The 18215-nt window shown below is 28.9% G+C and overlaps 1 protein-coding gene across 1 annotated transcript in view; it reads left to right on the forward strand.

Annotated features, from left to right (window-relative positions):
- The window catches only part of LOC113382702 (venom protease-like), a 28282-nt gene extending 21519 nt beyond the window's left edge, over window positions 1–6763 (forward strand). The window contains 5 exon segments of the mRNA XM_026620929.1: window positions 1047–1210; window positions 1426–1527; window positions 3444–3628; window positions 6002–6101; window positions 6104–6763. Coding sequence (XP_026476714.1) covers window positions 1047–1210; window positions 1426–1527; window positions 3444–3628; window positions 6002–6101; window positions 6104–6162 — 610 coding nt within the window. The 3' untranslated portion in view covers window positions 6163–6763.
- Window positions 6764–18215: the final 11452 nt, after the last annotated feature.

The raw sequence follows: 18215 nt of genomic DNA on the forward strand, positions 1-18215 counted from the left end.
CCCGCGAAATTTAATTATTAGTAATTCCGGGTACTTTTTGAACACACCTCGTAGTTAAATATTGATACCTTTATTCGTATTAATAAATATTGATCAATGGTTAATAATAACTTTTTAAAATATTTTCAAAGAGTTAATTATAATTACTATATTTTATTTTATAATATATCGTTCATATAATATACAGTGACGATTTTATCGCACAAAACACTTAGGAATGTTTGCATTAACAAGAGATGCCGATCTGAGGATATATTCCTTATTGTTATAATATCGCATTCGAAATATATGCATATTTAAAGTGAATTGTGAATTTAAAATTTATATTTGAAGTATAAAACTTTGTATATTTTTAGAAAATGAAAAAAAAATTTAAGATTTCGAAACTTGTTTTAACCGTATAAGTGAACTTTGAAATTTAAAAATCTTGATACGGAACCCCAAAAAATATTAGTAATCTATAAAATATCTGATAATTTGATGTGCATATATCTAATGATCACAAAATATATCTTTTTTTACTTAATCTTCTGTATCTCCGAAACCGCTGGCCCTACACTCTCAAAAGTTTAATCAACACGTCAATTCGCCAATACAAGTAAAATGTTTCTTTAAATCACTCAAATCGGGTGCTCCTTTACCTCAAAAACTGAATCACTATTCTTGGCATTTTTGCTCCGTATCCTCGAAATGACTGGACCTGCCTTTGACAAAAATTAGTCAGCAAGTCTTCCCATAAGTAGGAATCGAATGTATTTTGAATCATCCTAATCTTTTGATGCGTGAGCCCGAAATCGTTGACAAAAATTGTATCCAAACATACATATACACACACACCCACACACTCCACATTAATTTTTTCTGAGGCATGACAAAATGTTCAGATACTTTCAAAACTTGAAGAAATGCAAAAATGTTCAATTTAAATTTTTGGACGATTACAATAACTTATCCTACGGGTAGTTAATAATGAATTTTTAAAACCTTTAATGATTTCAGTTCTTATTTAGATGAAATATAACGTTTATTTATTTTATCCTCATTAGGGAAATGGTGCGTCTTGGAGAATTGGACTTAGCTTCCACCAATGATGGTGCACATCCAATAGATATTCCGATAGCAGAGAAAATCATGCATGAGCAATATAACAGAAAGTCTTCTACAAACGATATTGCTGTTTTAACATTGCGCAGCCCTGTTACATTTTCTGGTGAGTATAAGTAAATTAATAAATATATATGTATAAACACATCTAATCTAATATGACATTTGAGCACAAAATTTCTAATTACAATAGAATAATAAATTCGACGTTTTTTGAATTATTATTAATTTCCACTTTTTAGTGCTAATTTTATTTTGAATTTGAGATCTTCTTTAAATCTTTTTGAGAAAATTAAAAATAAAAACCATTATAATTTTCAGAATCTATAAAACCAATATGTCTACCAACACCAAGTGATGTTAGAAATGATGACTACGTTCGCAAATTTCCATTTGTTGCTGGATGGGGAGCCTTACGATTTGGTAATTTTGCAGATTCTTGTTACATCTCGAGCAACTAAACAAATTGTAAAAAATTGATAAGAATATTTCAAGATTAAGATATTTTATAAAAATTGTTAAAAAGAATAGGGTAGAGTAGGGCTTAAAGATTCGCGGATAAAAAAGTCAACCAACGATATTTCGAAAACAAGTGAAGTTAAGCATTTTTCAACAACAATATTTGAAAGTGGAGTGAAAAAGATGTACAACCAACTACCACCTTGATTCTAGCGACGTCTCTATCGGAAGAAGAATAGCAATGTTTGAAAATCTGTTACAAAAGTATTTTCTATCGTTGTTAGTTTTTTTTGGTTGCACTGTATATTTACAAAATTTTAAAACTATGTATTTTTAAGTTAACGTTATTTATTTCTTTATAAGATGTCTAGCTATTTTAAGTTAGATTCAATAATTTTCCTTATATAACTCCCATAAAAGGTTACATGTGAGTGGGGTAAAAAGGACTAACTGAACCTTTACCCTCACGTAGGTGCTAAGTTAGTACTACTAACAATAAGACATAGTAACTAGAAAAGTAAATTAAATTTAAAAAAAACAATTTAACAATAGTTAAGTTAAATAAATAGTTATTCCAACTCCCGCTGAGGCAAAAAGGACGAGATGACAAATTTCTGAAAAACAGCAAAAAAACACATTACTACAATGATAAATTAGCTGGGAGGTTTACTGAACATGGTTAGATAGTTGTTTGTGAACAATCCAGATTTTCTGAACAATTTTTTCAACACTTGATTCTAAAATACATACTTAAAATCTTTTTACAAACAAATGCGAACAATTACTCTGTTTTGAACCGTAAAGATATCGATTTTTTACGATTTTAATATATAATTTTATATTTTTGTAAGTATGTTAATTATTACGTACTAGATGAACCGACAGACGTTGTCCTGTACTTCTGTTTACAATTCAAAAGTTCTAATTATTGTTAATAACCAATACTGATATTTACCAATTAGTTAAAAATTATTATGTTTTTTTACACTACAGTCTATACCGAAATGTATATTGTACATCCACTCATATGGATCTTAAATGTTCAACTGCTTTAAATAAAATGATGAGTATTTGTTTTTTGGAAAAACATTATTAAACATTTTTTTCTTATAAATAGTTCTTTTATCGTTATCCGACGTTATTTAAAAAAAAATGAAATTACACCACTGAGAGGGATGTCATCGCCCCGGAATATGGCAAAGGAGTATCAATTATTTTCACTTCTGAACTTGAGAGTAAGATAAACCTAATTTCAAAATTTCATACGAATTGGAGCACAGTAAAAAAATTCAGACTCAAAACGCTTCATTGTCTTGAGTAAATATTCCGTATCCGATGGCAAAAATATGAAAATACTAACGTTTGTATGTGAAAAAAAAAGAGCTGTTTTTAGGGTTTTTCCAGCAATTATTCGATTATTTCTCACCCTAAGAACCATCCTTGGGCTTCAACGAACATTTTAAGAAAATAATTGAACAAATTGATTCAGACGTTGTTGAATTATGCGCTTACCAACACATTTTGGGATTCTTTTTTATATTATAGATTAGTTAATTGATGACAATTTATTCGGCAAAATGCATTATGACCTTTTACCATTTTTGCTTTTTCAAAGAAATTTAAACAAGTTCAAAAATTCAAAGTGGCGCGAGTTTGATAATAGAAAGTAGGAACAAAAATATTACAAAGATACAATAATTATATTGACATTGTAGATCAGAAAGTATTGCACAAAAATTGGATACATAAAATTTCTTCTGAACTTAAGTTCAAGCAATCCTTTTGCATTTTCTGATGTCGTAGATATTATTTGCTCATTTTGACTCTGTTGCTAACTAAATAGTACTATAAGTTATTGTATTTCTTATTATTTTGTTCAGGTGGGCCTTCAGCTACTAAACTTCAAGAACTTCAAATACCAGTGGTGACCAATGAACAGTGCAAAGAAAACTACGCGAGCTTTAAAGCTCAGATAATCGATGAACGGGTTTTGTGCGCTGGATACGCCAATGGTGGTAAAGATGCTTGCCAAGGCGACAGCGGTGGGCCACTTATGTTGCCAGTGGTAAGCAATATACAAAAACATACCTAATTCATTCACAAACATATTATGGAATCATTATCAGCATTTTCATTCTCATAACATTAATTTATCGCTGACATTATGATTTACTTTTTTGACATCTTTCTTAGTAAAAGGCTTGAAGATCAGTTTCACTTATGTAGCCATTGGTAAGCATATACGACAACATAACGTATTCATTGACAAACATTTTATGATATCAATATTAACATTATCATTATCATAACATCAATTTGTTGCTCACATTATGACCTTTTTGACACCTTTCTTTGTAGGAGGCTTGCATATAACTAGCTTGTTTATTAATGTTTAAGATGTAATGGGCTTAATTTTTTAATGGCATCGTGCCTTAAAGCAAATTGCTGGAACTTTCCGTACCAATTTTTTTTTTAAAGATTAACATTTTTGAAAAAAAATTACTTTGAAAAAATTAGATTTTTGAGAAACTATAAATTTTTGACAAAAATTTACTTTTTTAGAAAACAGACTTTTTTTAGAAGAAAATGTTTTCTTTATTTTGAAATATTTTGGAAATTCTAAACTTTTTTTCAAAGCACTTTAACTGCATAGAGATGAAATATCCAAGCGCGTAAGCGCCGTGTCGCCGTCTAACTGATAAACATTGGTACGGAACCCATAGAAATGTAAACAAAATGTATACTTATTGTTAAAATATCCAATAATTTGATGTGCATATGTTTAATGATCATTTTTGACCACCAAATGGCATTTTTTTTACTTTTTTACTAGATTTCCGAAACCGCTAGACCTGCCTTCATAAAAATTTAATCCTTCATTTTGCCAATACAAGTAAAATGTTTTTTGAATTATTAAAATCGGACGCTTCGTTCTCTTAAAAACTGAGTTACCATTTTTGGCACTTTTTGCCCCGTATCTTCAGAACGGCTAAACCTGCCTTTGCCAAAAACTAATCAGCACGTCTTCTTTTCAATAGGAATCGATCGTTTTTGGTTGAACCTTGTTTTCGAAATCGTCGACAAAAATTTGTAATCGAACACACACACACACATACATACATAAATTTTTTCTAAGGTATGCAAAAATGTTCAGAAACCTCTGAAACGTAATTTAATTATCGATTTTTTGCGATTACTATAACTTACCCAACCAGAAGTTAATAATAGTATATTTAATATTTTAAAATATATCAATTAAAAAAATCAATGATTAATTTTTGGTGAAAATCAAAATTATTTTAGAAACAAGCAGTTTAAATTTTATTTAAAAGCTAAATCTCATTCCTAATGATTAAGTATATTACTTAATATTTAATGAAATTCATGTAGTTGGCTTTAAGATAAAATCACTCTTACAAATTAGTACCTAAGTTACAAATTTGTACCGGTTTAAATAGTACCCAAAGCCTCAAAATATTCCCAACATCCTAGCATTTTAGAATATACATGTATTCTGAATGCCAGTGACCATTTCCTATTTAAAACGGAATTTTTGGAAGCAAAATATATTCTCAAATGTCAAGATGTTGAGAATATTCTAAAGATATTACTATTTAAAATAAGTAGAAAATACACAAAACACTTTTCCATAACTTTTTTAATTTATATATACGTCAATCACAGTTAAGTGGAAGACACCATTTCTGATATCCTATTGTAATGAAATTTCAAATCCATGTTACAAACTCATGTATATTCTGAACCAAAACTCAATTTTTTAGGTAGTAATTTCTGGATTCAACTTTTGTACATAGTACCTAGACTCGATCCGTGTATCCTTTCCATGTGAATCTGCTAGTATGATTAGTGCCTGCAAGGTTTGACATTAAAACTTAATATAGTTATGTTATTGAAAAAAATATTTTTTGGAAATTAAAAAAAACTTTAAATATGTTTTTTACAGAAGCAATTGCTTCGTAAACACAAGCAGAAAGTTTTTTGAATCATTCAAATCGGATGCTTAGTTCTCTCAAAAACTGTCATTTTTTCCACATTTACCTCTGTATCTTTGAAATGGTTAGATCTGCCTTTGCCAAGAACTAATCACCACTTCTTCCCATTATTACAAATTGAATGTTTTCCAAATCAATCAAATCGGATTTTCCAGAATGTTCAGAGATCTCTGAAGCAGTTTTGATTTTTGTACGATTACAATAACTCATCTTACGGGAAGCTAAAATATTGTTCTTTTAGTAAGAATAGGGAATAGGTGCTGTTTTCAATCTATTTGCATCATCCATTTGTCGAACAGACATCATTCATATGTGGAATAAATCATTCATTAAAACACTAACATTGATCATTTCTGTGTTCAATCGTATATTGAAATTGGTGTAATTATTATTGATGAATTATATTTGTACGTTTTTAAATTTAGATCAATGATAACCGGGACGGATACCATTATTACCTGATAGGTGTGGTTTCTTACGGATTCAAATGCGCTGAACCAGGATTTCCTGGAGTCTATACCAGAGTGTCACAGTTTTTGCCATGGATAGAATCAAAGTTGCTTTAATTTTTTCCCTTATTAACTAAAACAACCTATTCATTACAAAATATTCACCAGATATTGATATTTATTAGGAAATTTTGAGAACCCAAAAATATTTTATATACGAGAATAAGAAGCCGATTCTACCGTGAAATAGACCAATGTTATCGCAAGACTATGGTATGTAGCGATTTTCATATGAAATGGTACTAAAAACTATCAAAATTCTATGTGCAGTCAAACGTTTTGATAAAAAGCCTAACCTAAAAACTGTACAATATAAAAAAAAATGTTATGATAACTGGATTTTTGTGATAAGGTTTAATAATATATGAGTGAAGTCGCATTTTATGTATAAAACGCCTGATTGTACTGCAAATACATGGTATTTGAAATGTGTTTAGTACGATTTTGTATGAAAACTACCACGTGACATTGCCTTGCCATAACATTGATCTGTTTTATGGCAGAATCGGCCCATAAGTATTACTATTTTTCAACTATATTTACTGAATTGGGCCAAACAGCTCAGTTATAAATTTATTTTGGTCAATTATCATAAGTTTAGCGACATATACTATACTTTATAAGATAAAAATCATTACATCACTTAATATTTATTATAAAGCCATTAAATCAATGAATAGACATAACGAAAAAACAATAATTTGTTCTAAAATATTATTATAGTACATATGTAACAATTGGTCAACATTTTAAAAAGTGATAATATCGAACCTGTTCATGAATTTTGGTTTACAATAACAACATTGGGTAAAATAGAATCTAACAATAAAAAAGGTTCAAAAATAACTTCAACCTAACTTCAAAGTATTATCACAATGTTGAAATGCTGTAATCATTTCCCATTAAATACAATTGTAATCGAACTCATTTACCTCATCACAAATTTGACCAATTATTTTATCCTGATCAACTCGGTCAATTCAATTATATTTCTACTTAATATATTTTATAAGAACTTTATCGAATATAATCCTTTTTATATTTATAAGATAAAATAAGGATTACAGCTAATATATTGAACAAATATTCAGATTATCCAAAATATCTACAATGTTTAATATCGCTGTATTGTGATAGAATTTAAAGGTATAGAATAATATATTATAAATGTATATACAACTATGTTATTAATAAATAATAAAAACTTTTGATAAAACAAAAGACAGGTAGAGCAAGATTAATTTTGACGGAATTAGTTTATAACAACATTACCTTCTTCAAAGATAAAACATTGAAAAAAATCGAGGTCGAGGATGAAATTCGTTGGACTATTTATGGAAAATCTCTAGACTTCGACAATATTTCTGTTATACTGATGAATTATTTATTTGATATGTGATACAGATTTCTAACAATTAGTATTAGCTATTTCCAACCAATTGAAAACCAGCAAAAGTAATTCTGATTCCAAAACCTGACCTTCAGATATCTTATCAGCCACCTATCAATGATATCAAATTTTTTTGGAAAACTGCTGCTGATGAGAACATCATCATTTTGGTTTCCAAGAGAAACAGTCAACTCTAGAACAAATTCACCCAGAAAAGATTGAGGACTAATTACAATTACAGCTATTCTGTTCTGCGATATTTCTTATTCTGTTCTAAAAATGCAACCGTTTTATTTCAAATATTATAATTCTCACATATCAGAAGTCGAACCATTATACTTGTCTATCTATGAGTCGAACATTGGTTAAAATTTTGGATATTTAAAGATTTCAAGATTTATGGAGATTTGGAGTGGACAGTTTGAAGTCTATATGTATGAATTTTACCCTCAGGAAAAAATCAAGTTCTTCAGTTAAATTTTTCAATCAAATGGTACCGCAAGTAAAAGTTGTTGCTGGTAAAAAATTTACTTGGGAACATCATATACAAAAAATGCGTTCACAACTAGAAACAAAAAGAAAGAAATTATGTTGGCTGCTAAATAGAAAATCGATCTTAGTTATATAAAGTATCAGGTCCAATCAAATGCGCAATGTAAAATTTTATTCGCATATATAGAATAAATTAGAAGAAAAACCAAACTTCTTATGTCCTATAATATCCAAAACGAATGGTAAAAGCAACGATCAAGTATTAGGTAGGGCGGGGCTCAAAGGTTCAATTTGATTTTAAGTAACTATAATGTCTATAAATCAAATGAACTAGATCACAACACATAACACTTATCAAACAAACAACTATCAAACTATGTTCAGTAAAGTTCCCAGTTAATTTCTAATTTTAGAAATGTGTTTTTTACTATTTTTCTAAAATTTGTCATCTGCTTCTATTTACCCCATAGACAGGCAGCCGTCAAACAAATCCAATGTCTTATTTTTAATTTTAAAGGAATTTTTCAAAATATTAAATAATATTTAACCCATGCAGAATATAAAATTCATGTGCACATTTTTTACATTGACAACACTATACAAAACCTTGATCTAGTATTTTATGAGAAGCATTCATCAGCAAAGTTGCAATAACTAATTAAATTTGGAATGAATTTGGATGTATTTTTATAAACTGAATTTACCTTTAAGTTTTCAATTACTGTTACTACTAAACACTTTTTAAAGTAAATTAAAATCTGATAATCTAAAGCATAATCCTTGATTTTTTGCAATTTCTACACGATATTCAATGATTATATTAAAAAATTATGTATCGTTGCAATAGATTTTTGTACTATGGCAATAGTTTTGAATTGGGCTTTTGTAATAATATCGATAGAAGAAAGAAAACATAACTCGATAAGTTTCCAAATAAATTTATTGCTGCACTTTCAAATAGAGCCATATATAAGATTTTTGCTGGTCTTATGTTTTCATATATGAGTTAAAAATATTCTGATATAAAGTAACAATTACATTGTAGAAATAATGCTATTATAAAAATGTGATTTATTCATGAAATTATAATTTCTTTTAAGATTTCTAAGATATAAGCGTTCTTGTTTTTTCATATATTTTTGCTATTTCAACACTACACTTTAAAACGTGATTAATAACTTGAGATTGTATTTGAGATCTATAATATCAAAGACAAACTTGATATTATACTGATTGATATCAAGCTGGCCGAGGTTGGGATTGAACCAGAGATTAGTTTGTGCTTGCACACGTTACCAACGATTACACTATGATGGACACATTAATGTTGATTATATTTTGTTTCATTCTGAACGTTCATTTTTAGCCTCGTCGAAATAAAAGAAAACAAATAAATAATGAAATATTTATTTATTTGTTTCATTGTAACATTATCAAAAATTGAATCTTATTTAAAATTATTCTAATTTGCAATCTGAGAATAATTAAATTCGACCTTCAAAATTTTTGTAGAATGGCTGCAAATTCAAAAATTTTTTAACAAAATTATATACACAAATTTGCATTTTTCATTCGTCTACGCGTATATTTAAATGATAGATTGGGACATATTTTAAGAATTTGAATGGCTCAAAAACAGGATTTACTCAAATTGATACATTGTCAATAAAAGTACTGTATATGTAGGTAAGTGTAAGTATAGGTATGGATATGGTGTAATAATCTTCTGCTATATGACGCACAAACTTTCGGATTGAAACAAAAACTTGTTTTAAATCGCCCTGTGATTCTTAACTATTTCTTCTTTAACCATGATATTTTTTATATTGGACAAAATATATACCATTATATCGAGTTGTCCGATGCTGGAATCGAATCCGGGACTTGTTTGTGCTAGCACACGTACTTATTAACTATTGAACCACGATAAGTTATTTTTACTTAATGAAATAAAAATAGTAATAAAATTTGCATCAAATAAATGTTGCATGGTAGGGCGGGGCATTAAGGTCCAGTTTGACTTTGAGTAATTATATTGTGAAAACCAAAACAATTATATCATAACAAATAACACACATCAAACAAGCAATATCTGACTATTTTAAGTAAATATCCCAGCTAATTCATCGTACTACAAATGTGCTTTTTTCTGTTTTTCAAAAATTTGTCGCATGGTCTTTTTCACTCCATAGGCGGTGTAAATTAAGATAGCCAGTGGACAAACAGGTCTAATATCTACATACATCTTTTTACCTCTACTTTCCAATTTTGTTATTTAAAAATTGCTTACTTAAGTTACTTTACATATTAAACTTGTGAACCGTCCTCCATATTATTATCATCAGTACTATCCCGCAGACCGACGAAGTAATCAGAATAGTGCAGTTGTTTGACAGGTAAAATACAATTTATCTTATTGAAATTTAAATTGAATTTGTCAAAAGTCCAGACTTTTCGGAGATACGGAAAAATAAAAATTCAGTTTTCAAGAGAATGGAGCATCTGATTAGAATGATTATAGTTTTGAAGAGAACTGAGCATTCGATGAGAATAGTTCAGAAACATTTGATACGTATTGACGGGGAGACGTGCCGATTACTTTTTTTTGAAAAGCAGGTCCAGCTATTAGAGAAACGATGCAAATAATAATCTGATCATCTGATTCGAATAATTCAAAAAACATTTTGCTTATTTTGACTATAAGAAGAAATGATTAGTTTTTGGGGAAAGCAATTTTTTCCAATTAAAGAAGTTTTTTTTATAATTTCCAAAAATATTTTTTTTATATATAGAACAAAAAGATTCAAAATTGGTTTTAATTTTGATTCTAGCAAAAATTCTAAATCTCACCTTTATACTTGAAATAAATAATTTTAACTTTGCAATTCAGTTTATATGATTCTTAGAAATATGAGATAGGGTTCTTCATTCTAACTCCGTTTGATTGAGATTAGTTTATTTTCTTCTCATGTAAACTTATATAAACATCGACGTCTAATTTATAAGCTTCTATATTTTATCTAAAAAATACAAATAATAATAGTTACAGTGAGCTACAGTATTTATAATAACATATTTGATAACATTTCAATATCTTCGGCTATTTTTATTACGGCACAGGAAATTCCAGAAATTTGCCATAACGCATAATGCCATGCATTTTTAGTTAATTATTTGTATTAAAAGGAATCATCAAATTTTAGTTTTAATGATTCCTGAAAAATTTCAAAATTTTATCGTCACACTTACACATATCGGTAAGTTTTTGGATCTTCTCTTAAAGCAAAATGCCAGTTACACTAATTCATTGTAATTTAATAATTAGTCAATTAATATATTTCGCTAATCTATGAGCCTATGAGCTGACTTTCCGAGGATTTAAAAAACGTTCACCGATGTCAAACCTTTGCTTTTATTTTTTTAAGATATTTTACATGATGATGCCAATTTTCAGATAGAATAGGAATGTTATGGTAATGCTATGTTACAGGTATATATTTGTATAAGTTGGTAGTAATAAATCGACAAAATACTATGTTTTTGCTGTGCGATCAGCCGTTTTACACATAAAATCTAACCTACAAAACGTACAAACATCAAATAACAAATTTAACTTAAGTTTATAGTTTATGGCCCATAGTACAGTAAGTGCCACTTTCTGATGTCTCCTTAATAACACATACTTACGTGCTTTACTTACAAAGTTAGGTTTCATGTGCAAAACACTTGATCGAACACAATTACATAGCTTTTTGATGGCTTGTTACTACCAACTCACACGAATATAGACCCGTAACATAGCATTATATCATAACTTACCTAGTTTATTAGTTTATCCAAGAATTGACCCCTAAGCTTGATGTATTTTTTTTTTCAATATACTAGTGCTTATAAAGTGCCTGATTATTAACTTCCCGAAGGAGAAGTTCATGTTTTCATAAAAAAATCCGATTCGCTAATTTTATGTTTTCTCAACGTTTCAAGCCATTCTGAATCGAATGAGACCAAATTTGAAAAAAGTATGTGTAACGATTTCAAAAATTTAAAAGCCATTCAATGCATCTCGATGAGGACTAGTGCTTATCAGTTTTGCGCGACGATCAACCGAAGCGTTTCTTTGTAAATAGCAGAAAACTGAAAAATTTTCCGTCCACGTTTTATCCCGCAATACTAGATCAATTTTGAAAATTCAAAAACCGTTCGAAAGATATTAGTTGAGAAAGATACTGATTAGTTTTTGGAAAAGATTCGCTGGCACGTGTTCTTGTAATTAACTGTTGAAATTTTTTTTTTGACGATTTTTATGATCTTTTTTTTCGAGATTGGTATTATGGTCTGCTAAATCATTTTTAATTATTACGGCTGTACGACAATTCGTTTAACTTTGAAAATTCGTCAAAGTGTGAACAAATTGGTCGCGTTTTTTGGCGTTTATCAAAATTAGACCTTTCATCGACGTTTTCTCAAAAACAATTGAGTCGATTTTAAAAATTTAAAAACCATTTAATGAAACTTGATAAGCACTTGCGTCGGATATATTTTTGATACAATCGGCTGAGCCGTTTTTTTTTGTAATTAGCAGGATAGTGAAAAATTATCCATCTATGTTTGAGCCAAAAATTTTGAACCGATTTTAAAAATTCAAAAACTATTCGAAAGATATTATTTGATCGTGCTGATTACTTTTGGACAAAGATTGGTCGAACCGTTTCTTCGTAATTAACTGTTGAAAAAAATTGAACAACATACTAAAATTTTACGTTTCTGCGGCAAGTATTTTAATTTTAAAAATTCATCTAAGTTTGCAAAAATATTATAGTCAGAATTTGTGTCGAAAGTTGCATTTGTGGTGTGATGAGTCAAACAATATTAATTCATTAAAATTTATAATAATGAGCTAATAATTTTAGGACATACCAAGCACTAGTGTCTGTGCACTATAAAATATAATCAAAGATATCATAAATGTGTCTTAGAGATATCAATTGGAAATAGCAATGTTTAGATTCAATTGATAGCGATAACTTTATTTTCCAAATAAATAGTTGAAAATTTTATTTACCTAAATCTCAATTTTGGTTAATTGAGTCAATTCTTACACATTTCGGGAAGTTCATGCAACTTGCCTTAAGGCTAAATGCCACTTTCAACTAGTTTTATTTTAATTTAATGTATTAAAAAAATCATTTCAAAGTATTAACATAAAAAAATATTCTAAACAATAACCTAAGATTATATTTTAAAATATAATTGGGTAGTTTGATTAAATTAATGTCATTCAAATATATCAAAAGATTATGCTTAATACGATTTCTCGCATCATACGTCGCTTTACACAACATGCGGTTCACGGGTTGGTGAGCTTTCGGAGATTGACCGAAAACATCTCATAAAAAAGAGACGTCCGTTCTTCTTCGACCTTCCTCAACATAATTCGCATGTACGTATTTTTGGGTAATGGGACGTGTTATTATACAGTACATTATATTGAGACATGCCGATCAGCCGAAATTCATTCTGTTTGTGATATTGTTCGAAACCAAATGATCATGTTTGTGTAAAAAATGTAAAAAATATTTGGTTAAAAGCAAAAATAAAGTTAAAATTATGTAAAACAAAATAATTAAAAAAAAATCTTTATGAAAATACAAAGTTTGCAAATATGTTTCAAATACTTGTTCTACCTTCTATTTTATTGAATAAATTTACAAACCTCGGTATATAATCAAATTGTAATGCAATAATTTTGTTATTGCATAAGAAAAACTTTTTTAACTTTCCGAAGGAGAAGTTGTTTTCATCACAAAATCCGATTCGCTAATATTATGTTTTCTTGACGTTTCAAGCCATTCTGCATCGAATGAGACCAAATTAGGAAAAAGCATGTGTTTGTGTGTATGTTAACAGTCGTAAATCGACGTTTTCTCAAAAACAGCTAAATTGATTTCAAAAATTTAAAAGCCATTCGATGGTTCTCGATGAGGACTAGCGTTTGTAAATTTTGCGCGACGATCAGCCAAGCCGCAAATATCAGAAAAGTGATTTTTTTTTTCGTCCACGTTCACGCAATTCTGAATCGATTTTGAAAATTAAAAAACCGTTCGAAAGATATTGGTTGGGAATCGTGTTGATTAGTTTTGGTAAAGATCGACCGGGCCGTTTTCTTGTAATGTGTTAACGCCGTTGTCGTGTCGTCGTGTCGACGAATTTTATGATTTTTTATAACGGTTCTTACCATAATCTTCTAAATCATACTAAAATATTACGGCCCAACGATAAGTCGTTTAATTTTAAAAAATTGTCAAAATTTGCAAAAAGAGTATAGTTTTTTGGCGTTTGTCAAAAATAGAACTTTCAATGACGTTTGCTTAAAAACGCCTGAACCGATTTAAAAAATTTGAGAGCCCATCGATTCAATGTGGATCATCTTTTCTCAGTTTTGTGCGACGATCGGCTGAGCAAAATATAAATAATTAATTATAAATAGCAAAAAGTGGAAAAATTTTTGTCCACGTTTTTAGCTCTCAATTCTGAATCAATTTCAAAAATCAAAAACTGTTTGACAGATATTGGTAGCGAATGATACTGATTAATTTTAGATAAAAATTTACCGAGCCGTTTACTTAAAATTAACTGTTGAAAAAAAAAATGTCTGCCAATTTTTATGAACCTTTTTTTGGCAACAGATATCATAAAACATACTAAAATGTTACGGCCCTACGACAAATAGTTTAATGTTAATAATTCATCACAGTATGAGAAAATAATATAGTCATTTGTATCAAAATTTGCTTTGGTGATGTGACGAGTCAAACATTATCAATTCATTAAAATTTAAAATAATAAGCTACAATTTTAGGGCATACAAGCAATATCTGTGTCTGTGTAAATGTGTTTGAGAAAATTCTATTCGAAACCGCAATGTTTAGATTTAATTGAAAGCGATATAAACAGTTGAAAATTTTATCTAAATATCTAAATCTCAATTTCGATTGATTAAGTCATTTTTTTCACTTTTCTGGAAGTTCATGCAACTTGCCTTAAAGTTGGACCTGTTTTAGTTAAAGTTGGAATAGTTAAACTAGTTTTTAATTTTTTTTGAATATTGATATGTTCATACATACTTATATTTATAGTGACTTTATTCAGACACATTGTCAGGTGGAAGAAGTCACAATCAGTATATTTCATTCTCTACGTCTATTTAATAATTTTATTTACAAGGTTATAAATACATACCCTATAATGCAGGGTGTATTATATCTTAAAGTCAAGCCGAACATTTTGTGCAATTGCAGAAAAATGTATGTGTTTGTGAGTATGTGCGTGTGTGTGTAAGTGTAGATACAATTTTTTGCTGACGATTTGGGGGGTACGGAACAACCGATTTGAATGATTCAAATAACAATCGATTCCGATTAATAACGAGAAAAGTTGGAATAGTTAAACTAGTTTTTAATTTTTTTTGAATATTGATATGTTCATACATACTTATATTTATAGTGACTTTATTCAGACACATTGTCAGGTGGAAGAAGTCACAATCAGTATATTTCATTCTCTACGTCTATTTAATAATTTTATTTACAAGGTTATAAATACATACCCTATAATGCAGGGTGTATTATATCTTAAAGTCAAGCCGAACATTTTGTGCAATTGCAGAAAAATGTATGTGTTTGTGAGTATGTGCGTGTGTGTGTAAGTGTAGATACAATTTTTTGCTGACGATTTGGGGGGTACGGAACAACCGATTTGAATGATTCAAATAACAATCGATTCCGATTAATAACGAGACGTGCCGATTAGTTTTTGGCATGATCAGGTCCAGCCATTCCGAAGATATGGTGTGAAAATGGCAAAAAATGATAATTTAATTTTTGAGAGAACAAAGTGTCCTATTTAAATTATTCAAATAACATTTTATTTGTATTAACGAAATTAAAAAATGATGTAATTGTTGGATTGGCAAGTCTAGCGGTTTCGGAGAAACAATAAAAAAAGTAAAAAAAGCCATTTACTGGACAAAAATCATCATTAAACATATTGCACATCAAATTTTCAGATATTTTATATATACTTTAATAATAAGAACAGTTTTGACTTTTAAAAATGTTCAAAATTTTTGTTTCAAAGTATAAAATAAATTCAAACCGTCAAAAAGGTAATCTTTTCCGAAAATTTTCAAAATGTCAAAAATCTATTTTTTTTTCAAAGTTATAAAAAAATTTGAATCTTTCTCAAAAATTTTAATTTTTGGTACGGGAAGTTCCAGTATTGTGCCTTAAGCCCAATACCAGTACCATGCCTTGCTCCACTAGTTGTTTTTAATATCGTATAAGATCCTGTTGAAAAACGCCTGTTACTAGTTACCCCTGTTACAGATAGCCCCTAGCTCCCCTACGTATTTCAAAATGGTTCTTTCCCTGCCCCTAAAGCCATCATTAAAATAAAACTACAAAAAATACGTAGTCATGTAAACAAGATTGAAGAATGTCAGTTCGGTGCGTAATCTCTTACGCGGAGGTTCAATGCGAATTTATAATATCAATGTTATCGTTTAATTATATATTATCAGATGATCAATCATAAATAAATTACATTGAGATATAAATCTAGTTTAATGAAATCCTTACAAGATTGTGTGCAAATCCATGTTAGTATTAAAAGAAAATGTTTAAGTTTGTTGAATTGAATCATTAAATTTAATTTTATATTACCTGGAGGTTAATAAAATGTTATGTGCTTCTTATAAGAACTATAGTTTCATGTTGATGAAAGACTATAAATAAATTTGATATATAATTGTTCCTGGTTAAGAACGAGACTCCAAATTAAAAATGGGACTCCATTACAAAATCTTTTTGTGTTTGGTGTTTTCTACATATTATGTACATGGTCAAGGTAGGTCAATTACTTTTGTTAAAAATTACACATACATACCGTTAGTACATAATATATTTATCAATTACGCATCTATAATTACTATTATTAAGTTAAGATGTTTCTTGATGAAATTCACTGAAGTATCTTTTGGAATGTGTTGACTTCTACATTTAACAATGATCTTTACTTTTTTACTCTTTGCGTTACTGAAGACATTGAACTCATTCGGGTGAAGATGTCGAAAACAAAAATTGAAAGTGAACTTTTTATATCTTTATATTTTAGGATTTTTTGCTCCTTAGAATGATGGACGCATGTGATGGAGTGATGCGTGTGCCTGTATATTGAATCTGCCACGTATCTTGAAAAAATGGACAAACCGATTTGTATAGTTCAATTAACAATTCAGTCAGAACGTTAATTTTTGGGAAAGGAGATTTTTTTCTGTTGTTCTGTTGAAAATTCAAGTTGCATTATTTTTTTTCAACTTTGATAAGTTTTCTGTTTTGTCTTATTTTTAAATTACTGAATGAAGAGTTTTTGTTTTTCCCAGAAAATCTTAAACATTCAATATCATTGATGAAGTTCTATAAGGACTCTTGTTGATTGGTTTGATAGGCAATCGATAATTTCTTCAAAATAAGCAGATAAGTGAAATTTTCTTCATCCAAGTTTTATTCAGAAGTCCAGAACCTATTTTAAAAATTTAACTAGTTGTAAGTAGCCTTTTTTTCTTAGGGCAAATTGTATTTATTTTCCGATACCTATGCACATAATCAACTTAATTAATTAGTTTCAGCTATTTAAGTAAAATATTCGTATGTTTATTTCGAAAATAAAATTTTTACTTTCAATAAAAATTAACTAATGCCATTTCCAAATCATGTCTTTAAAACATGTTTATAATATCTGAACTTGATAAATTAAACTAATTTGCTTAATTTCATTTAATCAATTTCGGGTTAAAATAATGCATTGCATTTAAGTGTGGACGTAAACTGTAATCAGTAGCTGCTTCCTCATTTATGATTAATAAAATTCTAAACCATGATGATTTTCTATAAATCAACCGTCCATAGTAGTCTCATAATATTTCAATATGTAATTTCAGACAACGAAATCTATTTTTATATAAAGTTTCATCAAAATCGTTAAAAAAATGTCAACATTTAAATACAAACTGCCGATCTTCACCAGTTAAACTGATCAGCGCGATTCAATCAGAAACAGATTAGTATGCTAGTTTATAGCCAGGCTTTTAAATTTTGAAATCAGTTGAAAGGTCAGAAATCGGCTCACATATATAATAGACTTGTGGCCTTCAGAAAGCGGAAAAGCGAATAGGACCAAATTAGGACGAAT

The sequence above is a fragment of the Ctenocephalides felis genome, unplaced genomic scaffold (genome assembly GCF_003426905.1).
Source record: "Ctenocephalides felis isolate EL2017-DRISC unplaced genomic scaffold, ASM342690v1 CF-g0.4_SCAFFOLD_03570, whole genome shotgun sequence".
In the NCBI taxonomy this organism is placed as follows: domain Eukaryota; kingdom Metazoa; phylum Arthropoda; class Insecta; order Siphonaptera; family Pulicidae; genus Ctenocephalides; species Ctenocephalides felis.